A 20183-nucleotide genomic window follows, 5' to 3' on the forward strand; every position below is an offset into this window, starting at 1 on the left:
CTGTTTACTGCCTCATTTCCCAAGAGACATGAAGCGTTAAAGCACTACAAGTGTCCGCTCTAATTATTATGTGCTGTTTTAATTCTTTCAGTGGTTATTATCAGAGTCGTGTGCACATGTGTTTGTGTTTTGCAAGTCTTTATTGATCCTATAATAGTTGTTTAGTTGGCTCTATCCTAATTAATATAAGTATTTTACGTAACCGTGGTATGAGGTTGTGATTTTACGTAGTTGTTCATCTTTACTCTTCTTCTTAGTATTATTTTCTTTATGTTGTGTGTTAATAGTGTAGCAATTTGAGTTTCACTATGAATGAAAAGTGCAGTACAAAAAAAAATGCATTTGGTTGAATACAAATCTCGCGATGTGTAGCAGTAGGTATTCTCCAAAAACACGCCTGTTGCTCTGACGTACTTGCGTCACTCAAATGCGGTTACGTCAAATAATGTGCGTATCCCACTAGGAACAACTACTACTAACGTTACTACTTTACATAGTTGAGCACTGAGTTTGAGAGAGGGAATGTCAACCGTAGAAACATTAGTTAGTGAGGCGGACGGGAACGGCGGCATAATGGGTGAGTTTGTTCAGCATTAAGACTAAACCCTTCCTGTTCTCCGTCTGTGAAGTTGAACCAGGTCTGCTGTGAAGTTTGTGAATCGGTTGCTTTTGTTTAGCGAACGAAACGCTGGGATATAAAGTAGGAACCCGCTCGGGAATACTCATTCACTGCGAAGCGTTAGCTTAGCAGCGGGTAAACCGAACTATATAGGAAAAAGCGCTCGTTTAACGTCTCATTGCTTTTCGCTCACCGTTTCTAATCACCTCTGAAATCGTTATGCTCTTCCGGTAAATTTTGTGTACAAACTTAGCACTTCTTTTAGAACAATGTGAACCTAGTTCATGCTGTTCGCTGCCGCCCACCATGCTGTGTTGTAGCGTTATTTAAATTTATCGTTAAGATTATAGAATTTATACCTAAATGTTACATCTACTTTAAAATGTTCCTGGCTGTTGAGTTGTTTCTATCGTGCGCCGAACTGTACATTTCTGAATGAGTGCCATAAATTAACTGAGACTACGGTTAAGTTCACATTTTAACACAGTGTTGTCATAAACGGTCATATTTGTAATGGAGTTTGGCTAGGGCTCGTTTTAATAAAGGGACAGTGCTGCAATTTATCATGTAACGTAATGTAGTTGAGCGGTTCAAACGATAGCTTGGTATTTCCTGTGTGTTTTTTTTTATGTCGGTGTGTGAGCTGCTACTCGGGTTAACACTACTTAACACTAACAAGAGAGGTGTAACGTTAAACTTCATGCCTTTTACTATCAACGGCAGTGTATTAAGATAGCTACACTGAGTGACCACGCTGTTTACCTGAAATAGACTGAGAGGGAGAGAGGAACAATGAGCTACAGGTGGTGAAACAGGTCAGTCAGAAATACTGAAAGCACAGTACATTCTTCTCAGTGTGATGATGTCACATCTCCATTGACAACGACAGCATTATCTCCCTAACAACGAGTAGGCTATATGTGGATCGATAATATCATTGACTTCATGTCTATGCCTATTTAGTTTGTTAGTGGCTGACCGATTGTTACATATTACTGTGTTGCACCCTCTGTCCATCCCGCCACATGTTAGATTAGAGTAGATTAGATTGTACTTTATTAATCCCTCAACGGGGAAATTTACTTGTAACAGCAGCAAAACAGAAGCAGAAAGATGTGTAATATACACTACAGAAAAGAAAATGGGCATCCACAACAAACAGAAACCCTTAAACATATACAATAAATAAACAAAGGAGTGCTAACCGAGCTAAAACAAGTACTAAAAGTAAAGTGACCAGAATATAAATAATAGTGCACATGATAACCAGTTGTTATCATGTGCACTATTTAAGTAATTCCCCCTTAAAAAAAGCCCATACAGGTGCTGCAATTAGCTGTAATTCATTAGAAAGAAAAAGCCCATTTAACCTCCAGGAGTCCCATACACATTTGTCTCTGTGTAATGGGCACTGTATGAAATAAAAATGGGTGGCATCTTGTAGTCAGAGCAGTGACATATTGTCTGAGCTGTTTGCATAGTGGCAGTGACATTGCACAGATGGGCAGGTCAGGCGCTCAGCCAGACAAAGTGTGTCAGGTGGTGGTGGTGGTGGTGGTGCAGCGGCCAAATACCATGAAGAAAAGTCTCTAAGGACCAGGCTGAGTGTACTCTCAGTTTGTTCAGGTGTTCACACATGAATATAGAGCTCAGTCATTTCTGAACACAGACACAGGGGATAGATTATTACCCGCTCCTCTCAGCAAGAGGCTTGAACGCATTATCCCAGCATGGCTTATTTCATGTTGGGACGTCTCCAGTGAAACCACAGGATTGAATTAAATAGTTGAATGATGTTGTAAAGACACATGCATATGTTAGCAGAGACAAAGCTTCATGTCTATTTTGGACACTTGTTTGTTGTAGTATGCAGATTGTGAACAGACTTTTCATGTGTATCGACATCAAATCTAGGATCTGACTCTTAATAAACCACACTGCTTTGTCTAGTGGTTTAATGAACACTTATCTGAATGCATGTAGTCACAGGATTCAGACAAAGCTGCAACTAATGTTTATTTTCATTATTGAGTGATGTGCCGATTAATCAAATGAGCTGAAATGGTGAAAAATGTCGATCACTGTTTCCCAGAGCCTGAGGTGATGTCTTGTTTTGTCCCAACCAAAAATCCACAACTCAAACATGTTCACTTGCCAATAAAAAAGACAAAAGAAACCAGGAAATATTCACATCTGAGAAACAGCAACCAAAGAAGTTGACATCATCTTCTTAAAAACTGATTAAAAACCTTTAATCAACGGTTAAAATAGTAGGGTCAGTTTCTTAGTTGGCAACAGATCGATTTAATCAACTAATTGTTGCAGCTGTAGATTGAGATATTGCTGTGATGGAGGCACAGGAGCAGTGTAGTGTGTGAGATGCTGAGGAACATCTGTTCATGTGATGAATGTGCACTGCACATGTGATGGAGGAATGCATGCTGCATGCAGCGTGTAACACTGCTCAGTTAGCATGAAATAGCTCACTGATGCTGCAATCACATGCACAGTGCACGCTTTAACTCATTGAACTAAACTCTAATTGAACGCTAATGTTCTAATCAATATATTTTAAGATATTAACTGTCTATTACTGAATATTTTCCACATTGTCACATGTCCTACTGTCACATACCACTGTTGTTCCACTGGCAGATGCCACCTCTTAGCTATATTGACATAAGTGTAGCTTTATTAAAGGCTATGCTCACTTTGGAAAGTCAGCCAGAAAAGCTGCATTCATCACATCAGGAACAGCTGTCTACGAGGGGGGGGGGTCCTCACTTAAGTAAAAGTAGATATTCGGTGATGAAAAGCGGCATCTAGCCCTGTCATGATAGCTACTGGACGATATATTGTCTCAGAAATAATCACGGTAAACGTTATTATTGTCATTTGAAGATACCACTGATATAATGATTATATACTAGCATAATAATGCAAGAGGGAGGGGGGTGGGATGTAAAAACACAGACTGTCATTATGGTTGGGGACAGAGTTATTTACCTTTTAATTCTTCTACAGTCTCCACTCAGGACGTACACAGTGAGGAATGGAGAACACTACTTGTTTAGCCAATGTGACATGAAAAGCTTCTTAGCTGCTAATGTGGAGTGTGCCATAAACCAGTAGTGTGGTATGTAGAATAGCAGTAAACCACAGTGATATACCACTTTAGAATGAGCATATGCTGCTAAAACAAGAGCAGCCACACAGCCTCAGTAACACAGTGTGCAACTTGTGTATGTGATGGAAGGATGTACATTGGATGGCACACAGTTAACAGCATGTGATCAGTTATCTGTACATGACTGACAAGAACATGTGCATGAGAGCTGAATATTTCCCTCCCAAAAACGAAGCACATTGTTATCAGTTTAAATAGCACGAACATGCGTTTACTCATCCTAGAACTGGAGGGAGTTTTATGAAGTCTGATTCATTACCTTTAATGGTATCATCATGGTTATCTGAGCTCAGACTCTAACAGAAAGCCTGCATTAAAACACCAAAATAACCCTTTAACATTATCTTTTTAAAATGTGGAGATATGCAAAAACTTTCTGGGGGTCTGACAGTAAATCCTGTCTGTGTGAAACCACGTACCACAAGGGAGAGAGAGAGAGAGTAAAACCTTATTCGGGATACTTTTTAAGACTCTAGTCTGAAACATTTAGTAAGAGAAACAATCTTGGATGATGCATGAAATGTCTGAGTCTCGCTGAGGTCGTGGGAAGTCCTGAGCTGATGTCCTCTCTCGCTCTCGCTCTCGCTCTCTCTTCTCTCTCTCTCTCTCTCTCTCTCTCTCTCTCTCTCTCTCTCTCTCTCTCTCTCTCTCTCTGTTTCTCTGTCTCTGTCTTTCACTCTCTGCTGCTCAGTTCAGACTCCGTGCCTCTGGTGCTCCTCGTAACCTCCAGCTTCCTGCATCCTCACCACATTGTTTCCGTCAGTTTAGCAGCAAAACAGCAAAGTGCAGCTCACTTTTTTTTTCTTCTTGTTCTTGCTGTCTGTTACTGTCGCGCTTCTTTCCTGCTGTGATTTGATTAGTTGCTGACACCGTCTCAGAGTTTCACTACGCACACTTCCACTAAGTTATTTTAGCTTTAAGTTAAGATAGCTATGAAAGAGCTGTTTTGGTGCAGCGCAGCTGTTATTAACACAAACAAGTCGCCTCTATTCTCATCTGTTATCAAAGTGTAAAATCGTGAATCTAACTGTAAGTGAAACTCAATGTAAAAACTGACCCCGATTCACCTGGTGTGTGTGTATGTGTGTGTGGTCACAGTTTGAGTGGGAAAAATGTGACAAGCTGAGTATACGTGACTTCTCTCCTGTTGATAACACCATCACCACCAAACATCGCAATAAAGCAGCGTGTGACTGTGTGAACGTGCACAATGTTGCATAATTCACTTTGTGTCAGTAATATGTGAGGTGAGGTTTGCAGCAGTTTGCTGCGTTGACACGGCTGCCATTTGTTAACTGTCTCCAGCACAGGAAGCATTGTGTGTGTGTGTGTGTGTGTGTGTGTGTGTGTGTGTGTGTGTGTGTGTGTCAGTGATATAAACCAGTAACCTGTGAGATATGTATGTGTGGTTAGACTGGGACTGATGGGATGAGAGGAGCATGCATCATCTTAAGCAGCTCCGATTAAATGGTGACAGCTCCTCTAAACATATTTTGGGGGGGGGGGGGTAGTTCCTCTACTGGAGGCCTGACTCTGTCCAGCTGCACGCTGCACACATGTGATGAGTTAACAGTCTGTATCACTGATGCTTTTCTTCATATACAGTTTTTTTATTTTAGAGTGTCATCAGAAACTTGGGTCAGTCGGGTAGAAACAGCCTAAACACAAAGGAGTGATTTGAATCAGGAGCTGTCTGATAGATGAGTAAGCAGTTAGTCAGCATTAGCTTCTCCTACCTGGCAGTTTGTTCCTTGTTTGCTAGGTGACACATTTTGGCTCTTACTAAAAGAGATGAAAGTTTTCAGTAGCGAGCCGTAATGTTTTGTGATCAGCGTGGTTAGTAAATGATGATTTGAACAACTGATTTATGATGTCGTTTGGCTTGTAACTCGTTAACCCTTTGCATACCGTTCATATTCTGACTCATAATTAGTCTCTGCAACCGATTCACATTCATACATTCCTCATCAGTCATTAATAAACGTTTGATTAGTCATTAATGAAGCTGCCAGAGAGTGAACTATGTATTTATGGACAAAAAAAGACTTTCACAATCTCTCAGGAGAACATTTTTCTAGAATATGAAGAATTCAACATGTTGTTGTTTTTTACTATAAACAGGTTAAATGTGTACATTTGCATAGATAAAATGTGTATCAGACTGCATCACTGTAGAAATGTGCAGTATTATTTTGTGCATGTTTATTTTAATCTTAAATTGCTAGTCTGTGCCAAGTCCTTTCACTCCCTTATTGTTCTAATAGCTTCTGATTCCTGCATATGTAGTTATATGTCACACAATGACTCAAGGAGATCAATTAGGAAATATTTCACATTAAAACCTTTTTTCAAAATTAAAGCGCAGCTGAAAAAGTGATGTACAGAAAGAATCCTTTTTCTTCCTTGCTGTGTGAAATAGTTGTTACTGACCCAGCACTTGTATGTAAGTCTTGCTCATTAATACAGTATGTATATTGTCTGTGTTATAAACAGCTAGTGAAACACATCAGTGTACTTGTATCCATGCAGTAAAGAACATCATTGTGTGGCTGTTATAGTATTTAAGAACAGCTTTATATTGTTGCATGTTTCATGTCTCTTAACAAGCAAAAAGAGACTGAACCTGATCTCCAGATTCATCGTACATCTGTGTCTCATGTCTGACGTTATTTGAAAAAAAAAAAGATGTTCCAGCCTTTCCTGGAATTCCATTTAAACGCTCATATCACTAATTCATTTCTCTGTGTCTCCTCTTTTTGTGTTCCTGCTTCATGGACCCACCTGCTGCGACCGCTGTCTTCTCCTGTCACCTTTTTTCTGACATCATGACGACTTGTGTCTGCTCTCCAAACCAGCTGTAAGTATCTATGTCTCTCATGAGCCTGCAGGGCCTCAGGGTCTCATAGACTGCTGTTAAACCTGAATAGAGACACAAGTTGCAGCATAAATCCATGTCTGTTCATATAAAATTGGAAAGCATTACCTTAAAATCTGGAAATGTCTTAAAATAATTAGAATTTAAGGCCTTACACCCACAATGGGTTTATTTATTTATTTACTGAGTAACAGATGCAATACATTGACCAATGGTTGACTGAAAATTAGAGCCAGACCCATACCGATACTAGAAAACAAAGAGATATCGATATATTGGCTGATAATACCTCCATTACATATCTTTGTCACAAGCATTGGAAAGCCACATTTAAGGTTTCATTACAAAAAAAATGTCTTTATGTAAATACAGAATATATACATGAACCCAAAAAAGGTTGCCAAATCTTATAGAATTTGCCCGATGAACTGCACAATGTGTGTTTAAGTTTTTCCAGTCTCATATGATATGAAAACAGTTTTGCAAACATTTGGATCATAAATCAAAGTGTTGGACACATTTGCACTTTAAACTGATGAGCAGAGGTCAACCTTTCTGCAGTTTTCAACTGAATCTCACAGTTTTCTTAGAGGAAGGAGGTTGCTCAGTTGCTCCATACTCTGAGGGAGAAACTAGAAGACTGTGAGATGTAGTTAAAATTTCAGAATGTTAAGCTGCAGTATTTTGTTATATGCATAGTACTACTGGCCTGTTTGCACTGCACAGTTCAAGATTGGACCATTTAGTCTGATCTAAATGCAGACACTGTGTATTTATTCATGGGTTTTTTCTTTTTTTTTTATCTGAAAGTTCTAACATGTTATGTGTGAAATGCGAGCTTGCAAGTTTCACACACTGTTGAAGTCGGCCACTGTTCTCATCCTCCAGTAAAGCATTGTTTATTTTCACTCCACAGCAACAGAAGAACCTGGAGGGCTATGTGGGCTTTGCAAACCTCCCCAACCAAGTTTACAGAAAATCTGTAAAGAGAGGCTTCGAGTTCACGCTCATGGTTGTGGGTGAGTACCTCTCTTTTAGCACCTTGTTTCCCCCCTCAGTCAGTCTGCGACACACTCAGGCAGTCATGCATGAACACAAACACAGAGAGAGCTACAGCTTCTCCGTCACTTATTCGAGTGTGATGGGTTTTTTTTTTAAAGAGACCAACACATCTACAAACAGTAAGTATGTCCATGTTAGAATTTGTTGCTCCTACAGTTAGTGTTCATGTATGGAGCGGTGTTAAGTTTCACAGAAAGCAGCACGGTTGGGAAAGCGCCAGCAGCTGGCCCGCTGAAATGGATTAGAGCTGGTTTAAGTTGCGGAGGGTAAGTTGCACGTAAAACAAGACTCCGGGAAACCATACTTTAAAACAAATGTTTCGCCATTCAGCTGCACAGACAGGCAGCATGTGTGTGTTTCTGGATTGTGTGGTGTTGTGTGGTGTGGTGGGAGGGAGGGAGGTTTCCTGTCATTCCATTCATACAGCCGAAAGTCAAAGCCCCGAGCAGCTGATTCAGGGAGAAGAAACCCCTTCCTCTCTCCTTTGCAGAGGTTACCTGAGCAGGAAGCCAGCACTCAAATGCCTGCACGATGTCACATCCTGTCCCCTGGGTTCACAGCTCTCACTGCCTACCTGCCCCCAGGGTTTTACAGAACATCACCATGGCGATCAGCGCACCCTCCTCTTCCTCCCTCCCTCCCTCCCTCCCTCCATGGCTCAATTCATGTAGTCACGCCCTGGAGTTTCCCCCCGCTGTGCGCTCTCAGGAAAGAGGCTGTTATGTGGCAATTTTGTGTGCAGCATGTAATTTGAATAGCTGGCTAATTGGCAAAGCGAAGCCGCTCGTCAGGCTGGAGTAGATGAAGCGTCAGATACTGCACGCTTTTTCCTCAATTTTCAAGGCGGTTGATGGGAAGGTTACATAACACATCATCTACCCACTGGGGACACACTAGGTTTGGAATTTAGAGACATATGATGGAATTTATAGACACATATTTCAGAGAGAGACATGAAGTCAAGGAGTTGATGTTACAGACAGGTTACATGTTTACTCTGTATCCTCTTTATTTCTCATATTGCTTCACAAGGTGACGTTAGCAGAAAGGAAACTTAGTATAAATAGAGTGGAGGCCAGTGTGCTCACACCCTGAGGAAAGTATGAACACGCCTGTTAAGAATTCTGTGTCTTTTAAAATGGACAAGTGTACATCTACCCAGTGCCTTCCTGTCACATCTGCACTGAAGCACAACAGGAACTACAGTCTGCAAATATAATCTGTAACAAACCATGCACAAATACACACTTACAAACACTAAGATAATAACTAGACTTGCATGGAAGTTTAATGTGGGTCAACCTGTGGTTCACGGCCTAGTACTCACCAACCTGAAACTATCAGAAAGACAAGAGCATGAGTAGAGAAGGGTGAACATAGGTGGTTTAACACACTTGTTTCTGTGCTTGGAAGTTAACCACTGTTAGATGTTACCCTCCCCCTTTAAAAATGACTGTCTTTTAATCACGCGCAGGGATAAAATATTTAAACAGACCGATACAGACTACCAAAAAGAGTTTAGAAGATCCCAGGACCTAAACAACACAACAAAATAACTGAAACTGACATTTCACTGTTCATGTATCTTCTGAGGAAAATATATCCTGTGCAACAAAAAAAAAAGGAACATTTCAATCAATCAATCAAACTTTATTTACATAGCAGCTTTCATACAGGTTCATGTAGTTCAAAGTGCTTCACAGTTGATTGACAAGCTGATAATAAGACTGAACACGTGTAGACTGAGACTAACAACATAAAGAACAAAAACAAAGAACAAATATAAAGAGCAATAATAAAAATGCATTGAAAAGATTTAGGGTCTTTTATAAAGATCTAAAATAAAATCAGAGAGAATAAGAGTAAAAGTTAGAGGTAAAACTAAGCTAAGATAGATTAAAAAGACAAAATAAAATGAAAAAAAAAAGAGTTAGAGTTTACTAAAAGCTAGACCACAAACTAAGTTCAAAAAGAAACAGATGAAGTTTGTCCTTTCCTCTTTATTTGTCATGTTGCCTTTTTAAGCCTAGTTTTGCTTATGTTTCTCCATTGTTAAGAATAGAGAATTGGATTAGGATGCCTGTTTTTAAGAGATAAACATTGAAATAAATGTGAGAAAGGAAAGGCATCTATGTTTATTTTAGTTATATAAATGGTCAAATGTTACAAGAATACATGTTTTTATAATGCAGAATGAATCAAATGTGAGAAAAATGCTGGTTTAACTGTGCATTTTTAAAGTGAAAGGGTTAAAGTACACATGAATGTTTTGGAGGTGGATGTAGTTGGAGGGGGAGGTGACTATTGTTAGTGAGCAAGCGAAAGTGGGCCACAGCCATTTGTCGTGGTTAAAGTCAATATTTGGCAGTGATTTAGACATTGGCAGGAACTGACCTTGATGTTGGCCGGTGCAATAGCAGCTCATTGTGTTTGGTCCTGCTTGACACAGAGCTGAGTGAGCTCCGTTGTATCCTCTCTGGAAATGGAAAAAATGCTCTCGCGTTAAACAAGACAAGCTTTTAAAGAGAAGACCAAACCTGACAGGCGAATGGAAATTGATGGCTTTTGCCGACAGATATAGATGGATGGATAGATGGATAGATAGATAGAGGTGTGTGTATGTGTAAGACTTTTGTCACGCTCCAGACTTGTTAAACTTTTACTGTCTCCTGCTGCTTTTTGAAGGGAAATCCCCATTCATAAACACAGTGGCTGGAGAGAAGATGACTGCTTTCAGACTGTAACGTCAAACACACAAAATTTCCCTTTCACAAAAAAAAAAAAAAAACCCAGGCTGCTTTTCATTTCACCTGCACGTTATTAGCTCAGTGTTTTGAAAGCCCTGTCAAATGAATTAACCTACCGCGGCCTCCCTCTTACAAGCCAAACTTTTTTTCCTGCTTCCCCCTCCACCAGCCTCTTGCATGCAGTGGGAAGTGTCTTTGAATAAACCCCCACGGTTTACACAGCTGCTGGAAATTTCCTTTAAAGGAAGTGCGCTGGCTGCTGAGCCGAGCCGAGCGGCGGGCCGGCAGGGGCCTCGGCTCGGCGGGTCGGCTCAGTGAGAGCGGCCCCTATGCTGCCGCTGGGGCCGGGACCCTCGTCTGTCAGTCTGTCATGACACTGAATGGCTTCATTATATATTCTAGACGTGGTATATTTCATAAAACCAGAGGAGACTTCACCCATACACCCACCATAGTTAAATACACCCATAAACAAGTGAATATATTTTTCCATATCTTCATTATGCAGTGTATGAGGCAGAATTGCTTTATAGGTATGTGCTGAGTTATACAAAAGACCTGTGCAGCTGTTAAATTAGTCCCTGACAGCTACCTGGCAACATCAACCAGCTCCATCAACTAAACTTTTGCAGTAATTGTTTTCTTTATAAACACTCCTCCATGTCCTTTTGCTATTTCTAGAAAATTAGCATTTCATACCGTCATAAAAACTGTCATAGTTCTTCAAACATTATTGAAATATCGATGCATTTAAACCTGTTAAAAGGAAACTGGGGTATTTTTCAATGCAGAGCCTATTTTCCCATCTATTTGTGTCTATGTAGCTAATGGCATACACATTGACAGGACACTACTGCCCTGTCAGATTAGATTGCTGTCTGTTTTGTGGCTGCCGGCTAAAGCACTCTCACTCAATACTGGAACAATTCCAAAAATTGTTGTCCTCATTACTCAGACACAAAAAGATGTGAAAATACAAGTTCCCCTGTTAATGTACCGCTGATTCAAACCTCATGTTATAGTTGTACCCTTATTTATACTCAAGAGATCATTGAGGTTGACCCTCATTTACAATGACATTGAGTCAATTACAAAAACAGCAAAAAATAAAAATACAACTATTCAAAGCAGATGTTAATGTTTAAGATCAAATTTCTAAAATGTCCAAAAGGTATAAGTGTGTTTTATTTTATTTTAAGAATGAGCTGCATTTTGTTCCATGAGTCAGGGGTGCTAAAGCTAAAAGTAGTTTTTCCCAAGTTCAGACTGAACTCGGATATGGACTAGCAAATGGACTGCACTTATAAAGAGCTTGTCTACTCACCCATTCTCACAGCAATGACAGCAGAGTTGCCATGATGGTGGTTTAGTGTCCTGCTTCTTAATCTGTGGACAGGAAGAGTCACAGATCAAATGGAAAAGCTCTGAAAGATCCTATAATTAATGGACAACCTGCTCCAGAACTAAAGCCGAACCCAAAGTTTTACAAGGCTGGACTTGACTCAGAATGACTTCACTGCAAACTTAACTGTAAGAAACAGTGAGAAGGATGAAAGAAGAGGGGGACAGGGTGTGGTTTTTTGAAGCTCCACAAGATCCTTTTTAGAATTTGCACTAAAAATGTTTGTCCATCACTACTCCTTAGAGTTGCAGTTGATATCTTCAGTGCTAAAATTGAAGGTTAGACCCAAACTGGCAAATCAGATCTAATTTTTACATTTGTCATGAAGGTGTACCAGCAGTAAGTCTATAAGGCTTTAAGTTTGTAGCGCAGCACATGTTTAAGGTGAAAAAATGATTTGACTCAACAGCTCTGCAAACATACAGTACATCCTTAGTCAGCTGTTTATTAAGAGATCCAGGATTCTACATGAACAGTCATTTCTGTGAATGTTACAATATTTATTACTAATTGACGGGAGGGATTTCTGTCTCTGTTGTGTTTTTTATGCTTTTCTTACTTGTATGGAGTTGCTGAGACTCAGATGTAAAAAGAAGGGCATTTTGGGTATTCCTGTGCACCAATCAGAGTTTAGCAATATTTGAATCAAATTGTGACGTCAATTGCGGTATAGATTTTTTCACTATCAGTCACATCTGATCTGAACCACTCCCACACAGTTCTGATGAAGCAGATGAGCTGATGTAAACTCTCCAACTTGAACTTTGACTGTAGCTTATTGTGAGTATTGAATGCTGTGGAGAAAAACCCTTTTTGAATCAAGGTTTCAGAGATTTCATAGGTTTTTGTGCTAAAACAGGGATGTCTAAAGGTCCAGGTGTTCATTCCAACCAAGCAGGAGCACACCAGGCTTGACTCACTTCATCAACTGATCTCAGTCTTCAGGACAAAAACCTGCAGCCGTATAGCTCCTCATTCTAAGACTGTCATAAACTTGTATCTCCTGACCAAAATCAATTCATTTTTCACCTCATTCAAGTTGGTTTAATCCAAAATTTCTAATCTTACGCACTACAAAATGTTACTTCCTTGGCCTCCATTCTTTACAGGAAGAAGACACACCAAGCCACCAATAGTCACCAGTTGCCACAGTTTGAGAAATATTGCTGAAATGGAGAGAAGACGGCCAATACACATCAGAGCAACTCGGCTTTGTTTGCTTCAACAGAACCACTGGCTGCTATTTGCTTTTTTTATGACATTTTGGAGTTCACTCACCAGTGTTAAGTTGTGGGTAAAGGGTCAAACCTCATATACTTGCCTCAGTCAAAGAGCAGCAGGGGAGATGGTGAATTTTTGTCACTCGGTCAAGGCCAATTATCATCTGATCAGATCTCCACAGCTAACTGGAGCGGTATGAGACTCTGTCATGTGGCAGATTCAGGACCCGCCTCCCTTCATAACAAAGCGACCACAGCTGTGACCAGCTACGATCAGCATCCTCACTCGTGTTTTCCTGACCCACCACCACCACCACCACCACCATCATCATAACCCTTTAGTTTGATGCTTTGCTTCTCATGTAACCAGACCTCCCTCCACATCCTCCCTCTCCTCACACCGGACCGACAATTGGACCCAGATCGACGTCTCGCCTCATCTCTTCGGGGTCCGGCTGTTCTCATCAGCCCTCATCTTTCCCCTAATTCAAGCTGACATTTTTATCGCATGTATTTCACCCACAGTTTGCACAAAACCGCAGCCTCTTTTCCCCCCCTCCTCTTCTGGTACCCATCAGCCTCCAGCGACTAAGACTTCCCCCTCCGTTCCCTCTCAGCCTTGAAGAAATGTTTACAGCGGTCTCGCATGTTTCATCACAGACCAGCTATAATCGCTGAAGCATTTCTGTGGAGATTGCAAGATAAATGCGGCTCTGCCCTCGTAGGAAAATATTTATGACTCCGAGAGTGCGCTGAGTGAAGGATCCTTTTGTGTGATGTTTTTTTCTTCATCTCGCCGTCCTCCTCCTCCTCCTCCTCCTTCTTATTCACGGGGGCGTTGAGTGGCTGAGCTGTTGGCAGCGCTGGCCTAATGTTGGCCAGGGCCACTTGTAAAGGTCAGGAGCAGCTCTTTGGCTACAGTGCCAGGCTGGCGTATGACTGCCTCTTCTCTCACACTGAGGCTTTTGTTCAGCAGTTCCTTGTTGCCCTCTACTCACCCCAATCTTAACAAGCACACTACTGAAGGTATTGTATTACAACAGTCAGTCTCTATGGGTTCCTACAAGCTTCTTTTTTTCTGTGGTTATTGCAGCTTCACAAGCTCCTTTTTTAGAAGTTGCACCAAAAGCTTTGTCCATCACTACTACTTCACATCTTCAAATTGATTGTTTTATGTGTAACAGTCCCCCTAAACCCCCAAGTACTGAATTCACAATTATACAAAAGACAGAACAAAAAGCAGTGAAGAACAAGAACCTGGAACCAGCAAATGAACAGCATTTTTCTTGATAAATTACTAGTGAATGATAATCAAAATGTAACTTTTTTTTGTTGTTGTTTGGGTTGTCAAGATTTGTTCTCATGTCAGCTGCTAATGTTAGCATCTATAAAGGCTGTTTAACACTAGCATTGCATTCAAAGCTGGTTGGCATATAATTACATAACTACATTATATTATGTGGGGACTTGCTTAATTGATCAGTTTCCAGCCATTACATTAATCTCCAACTATTTTGAAAATCTATAAATAGTTTGCGGGCGGTTTCGTGACATGTTGACACATTTATATCATCAATATTTATGACAGTAACGCACAAGGCCAAAAGTGAAGGTAACATTGCTACTGGCTCTGCTGTGGAGGAGTTAGTTTAAAAAAAGAAAGGAGGTCTGTAGTGTGATAACTGTAACCTTCAGACAAAATGAGGCACTTTATCACACTTTATCATACATACGCTGTCATCAGGAACTATTAACCACATGACAAGTTTTGTGAGAATCTAAGCTTGGCCCCAAATAAACTGCATGTTAAACTTTCAGAATAAAAGTGTGGATTAACATCAGAAGGCATTTAATTTAAGTTTTAGAATGGACTTTTATGAGATTAGTCCACCTTTAAATGTTTGGCTCTTGTGCATTTGATTACTTTGAGTACAATGATATGATATCTCTGCTTTTTATTTCTGCTTTCCTTCTTTTTGACAAGAGTGAGAATTCATAACAACTGCTGTCTTATAAAAATTTCCTCACCCTCCTTTTCCTTCCCACGAATCTCTCTGATTAGATTCCTGAAATGCAGACAGGAAGAAGAATTTGGGAGGACAGAACTTCTGGCTCCCGGTCTGCCTCTTCCTCTGTCTCGTGTTAAAGCTTGCCTATTTTTAAAAGAAAAGAGGGTTAAAGGGAGTCGTTTCCTCCCTTAAAGGGTCTGAATCTGAAACATGTAAAGAATGTCAAACAGCATAAAGACCGGCATTGGGAAGACGGGGCTGATAAACATCTGGAGATTGTGTCATGTTGTGCCTCGATCTGGCATGAAAAAAAAGAGAAGAGGATTAGAAAACAAGTATAGCGTGAAATGCATCTCTGGAGTTCAATCCCACCCACTCACTCACTCTGGCTCTTGTCTTTTGTCTTTCAGGGGAATCTGGGCTGGGAAAGTCGACGCTGATCAACTCCCTCTTTCTGACAGACTTGTACTCCCCTGAATACCCAGGTCCTTCGCATAGAATTAAAAAAACTGTACAGGTAAATGATGATTTTGGTTGTTATGACTCAGCTATTACTTTTAAATATAATCCCATAAATAAACAAATATTTGTGTGTTAAATTACCTACACCCTGACACTGGCCAGTTCAAGTGTCAGGGCCTGAGGCTACCATAACACAGGTGTGCCCTCGCCTTTTTTTTTTTTTTACTTTCCTCCAGTGTCTGTCTGCATTACAGCCATCAGCTTGAATAGTTGCTGTGTGAGATCTTGTTTTGTGTGGCTGCGCCTCCTTAGCTGTTGCCACCCCTGTGTTTGTGTTAGACCGTGAAACCGGTCCATCTGCTTTAACACAGAAATAGCTGGTTAGCTTAAGGCAGAGATGTGTCATAATTTCATATTAGGCAATCTAATTAGATTGTTGTGACACTTCCTGCATTTAAAGTTGCTATTCAAACTGTCACCTTAGCTGTAAAATCAAAATATATGACTTACTGAGTATTTTACACACAATCTACCTCAGAAACAGGACTTCCAAAACTTTGGATATGAGTTAAAAACCGAGACCCGAAACCTGCAGTGATTCCATCATAATGGAATTCACAGATAATCCTCTCACAGTGAATAATTCACACAGCCTAGCAGCCATTTATAGCACAGACAAGCACAGAATATTTACAGTTTTTGATTAAACACAAAAGCCCATGTTCACTAGGCAAGAGACAAACACATTGTCAAACATCTTGTGTGGTTTTAAACCCAGTTTATTTAGAGTTTATTTAGAAATGTCTGCCATTGTGTCTGATGCTGGATGTGCTTTCGTTTGTCTTTGTCTTTCTCTCTGCTGAACTCAGTCCTCTTCTGTAAAAGAGATTTTAATAAGAGAATGAGATGAATATAGTAAATAAAGGTTACATATAAGCTACAGCAACCAAAGCAGTCAATGTAAACTAACTAAATAAGTAAATAAGACTGGAAAAAATGCATATTGCATCCAACACACAGGGGATTTTACAAAGGCATTTTCTGTCTGTTTTTATGAACAGTAGTACTTTTTTAATCACATTTTATCACAAAGTCTTTGCCTTAATCAAGATAAACAGGGCGGACATAGCTATGTGATGTGCTGTTCACTCGTTCAGACCAAAGCAACAGCCAGTGGCATAGCTGGCTCTGTCTTCTGTTTGGTTCGACAGCTGTGAGATAACAAGACTGGACTCAAGACTGTACAGCTATGCCAGCAGCTGTTTGATGCTGTACTCTGGCACAGTGCTGCTGCAAGCAACAGGCTCACAATAACATAGTTAAAATGTTGATGTTTAGCAGGTATGTGAACCTCATTGTGAAGTCAGAGAAATAGTCAGGGGATCATCACAGCCTTTAGATTTCATCCACCCAGGAAAATGAATATTGGTACCATACTGCACGGTAGTTAAAATGTGTCAGTCTGAAGTGGTGGACTAACTGATCCACAGATTAACAGTACCATCCACAGAGCAGTGCTGCTGCTGTTAATAAAAATGAAAAGGGGCATTATGAAATCAAAAACTGCTGGAATTAAATAACCTCCCACAAACTCTGTTATTGTGAAGGCAAAGTGCATTGGGTTACTTACTGTCTAGATTGGATATTTTTCTCTATATATACATTCATATTATTATTTATTTCATAATGTCCTTTTTGTTTACTCAGTTTTGATATAGAGCCACCTTGCATATTTGCACAGTGTATATTAGCGCCAATACAAATGTAATATTTGTAAAAAAATAAGTTGTTTAACTGAAAGAATTAAATCTGCTGAAACTTTGACGAAACTTTGCCAAAATTGTCTCAGAGTACAGCAAAAAAAATAATCATTAATATCTGAACTAAGATTTAAAAAAGAACTGAAAAAAGCAGATCTGAGAAAATGTAGGCATGACTCTATGCAGATGACTGCTTACTATACCATACTAACAGAACCAGCAGACTGATACTGGTCATGTAATGTGTTGATGGCTGGAGAGAGAAGAAGCAGAGCTACAGCAGAACTACGCCTGGCACTGCTTAGTCCCCAGCCTCCACAGAAGCTATTTAACGTGGGCTGAAGTACAGATGAAACACAGAAAGAGAAGACATTAAATGTGTGGAGAGTACAGCAGATAGTGTGAAGATGAAACAGCGTTTGATAAGAAGGAGCACAAACAGACCTGGTGTGAAAAAGAAAGCCGCCTTATTGATTGACACTGGGTTTCTGGATATGCGTGGGCTCCCTCAGCTACTATGAGAATGAATGAGTCAGACTGTAACTAGTAGATAAAAGGCGAAGATGAATTCATTGTAAATCATATTTATCGATACGGTACAATGCATTATTATGTGTATGTACAGTATATGCAGTGTGAGTGTCTTTGAAAGCATATTCATTTTTACTAGACACGACAGACAGTTTAGTCTAGCTGAGACGGCCAGTGGTTACGCTTGATTGGTTACAGACGTCTCTGTAAACAATATATTTACCTCCCTCTGCTCCACATGACTCTAATGTAAGCAGACAGGAAAACTATTGCTTAAACAAGAAGAAGTTGTTTTTATTTGTGAAGAGCCAGCTTCTCCAACAGCTGCTTACACTTATGATAGAAAGTTCTACTCCATTAGATGGTTATGATATCAATGCTAGTACATCGATACTGCAGAAGAAAAAGTAAGTGGGTGAAATCCTTGGTACTATTTCAGGTCATAATCTAGTCCGATCATACCACAGATGTTATACTCATGTCTTGTGATAGTTATATCTCATGTACAGTAAGGAATCATGTGAAAGATGTGATTCAAAGTAGTTTTAGTGCAAACAAAAACTGCTGGTAGATAATACAGCATGGCTTTTCTTGCTGCAAATTCACCAAAATGTAGCGAAAGTAAAATGAAGCCAAGCAGAAGTTACCCTGACCAGAGCACCATACTTCCTGTTTACATTAAAATATATTGAGCGCATCAGGGAGAAAAAACAATAGTATAGATTAAGGCTACCAAAATGAGCTTTTTAAAATTTATTTTGCACTATCAATGCATTTTAGCATTAAAATTAGTTACATTTTCCTTTCTGTATATCATTGCAACAATGATGGTCACCTTTAGCCAATTGTATACAGAGACAGTATCTGTGCTGTGTTGAAAAGCTGTGACATGCTGAATACATAAGTAAAATAAATAGCAGGAAGTGAAAGAGAGCACTGGGTTAACTGAAAAGAGATATACTTTCTTTTCTTCTGATGTATGTCTGACATTATAACTGCCCCAAGGTGTGTTTTCTGGATTCAGTAGTCTTTCATGGTTTCATTTCAGATGGATTTTTTCACACATTATTTAAACAGTATATTGAAACATATAAATTGCACGTTGACAGAAGTCTGAAAGGTAATTACTGACCCCAAATATTAAAAATGTGTCAAAAGGGCATCAGCTTGTTCCTAATTCAGAGATCCAGTGTTATTTTCAGAGCTTTGCTGCCTGAATTGAACAGATTAGACTAAAGCAGCCAGATGTCTGGCGCTGCTCTTCCTGTATGTCAATGATAGTAAACGTTACAGCACAAAACCTCAAATAAACAAACAACTTCCTGTGTCGATGTACTGATAAAACCAGGCACACGACACAAGAAGCTTCTTCTTTAATGCACAGTATGTCATTTTTGGCCACTAGGGGGTCTCTAAATTAGAACTATAACCAAAAGTGGAGTTTGCTGATGATGTGAAGTGGCATGATCATCATGGGAGTTGTCTTCATTGTTTAACGATCATCATTGCTGTCATTACTGTCAGCTCCTCCTGGTTAGGATTCCTTCAGTGTTAATGGTTCAGGAGGTTTTACTGGGAGGTCTCCCCCTCTCCAAAACAAACAGACCCATGATAAAAACTAGTAAAAACACTGAATGAAGCAGTTTCCTGTTAAAAGTCAGCATTTCTCTGACCCTGTGCAGTGGACACAAGATGTCTGGAGGTCCTTCGAGCTGAGCTAACAACATTTGCTCACCTTGTTTCTCTGATAAGTTAAAATCCTAACATCTGATGACTAACATTCTTCATCTTGTTAAAAGATCCAGTTAAAAACAACCAAGTTTTGTAAAAATGAGAATTAAAAAGTCAGTTTTTTTTCTGGTGGGCAACCAAAACGCAGATGGTAGGGGTATGACGCCATTGACTGTCGACCAAATTAAATGGGCCGTTACCTTCATTAACATGACATCATTTTTTTGCTGGTCAAATTTACACACGTGTACCGCACATAGCCACACAATGGTTCACATCATGCACACAGTGGCACAGACTGTACAGCCACACACACAACATGTGTATTTCACTAACAGCGATGTCACAACAAGCACAGAAACTTTGTCGACTGGCAATGTTGCAACAAGTTGGTCATGGTGGTTGGTAGGTTGAACACCTTCACCAGCCACTTGACAAATTCACCAGCGTTTGTCTGGGTGCTGGTGCTTATATCCGACCCTGGGTACAAAGCAGACACTGACTTGTTATTGAAGTGGTAACTCCAAGCTGAACAACATTGTTTCACTGACCTTTTAATCCATTGAAACACTTTGATT

General features: G+C 40.0%; 1 protein-coding gene across 2 annotated transcripts in view; it reads left to right on the plus strand.

The window, feature by feature from the left end:
* Positions 1–456: 456 nt before the first annotated feature.
* The window catches only part of LOC128373752 (septin-7), a 41275-nt gene continuing 21548 nt past the window's right edge, over positions 457–20183 (plus strand). For both annotated transcript variants that reach the window (XM_053333928.1, XM_053333930.1), the window contains exons 1-3: positions 457–585; positions 7604–7700; positions 15532–15638. In XM_053333928.1, the coding sequence (XP_053189903.1) occupies positions 523–585; positions 7604–7700; positions 15532–15638 (267 nt within the window). In that variant the 5' untranslated portion in view covers positions 457–522. The remainder of the gene's footprint in view (positions 586–7603; positions 7701–15531; positions 15639–20183) is intronic.

Source organism: Scomber japonicus, chromosome 15 (assembly GCF_027409825.1).
Source record: "Scomber japonicus isolate fScoJap1 chromosome 15, fScoJap1.pri, whole genome shotgun sequence".
Lineage (NCBI taxonomy): Eukaryota > Metazoa > Chordata > Actinopteri > Scombriformes > Scombridae > Scomber > Scomber japonicus.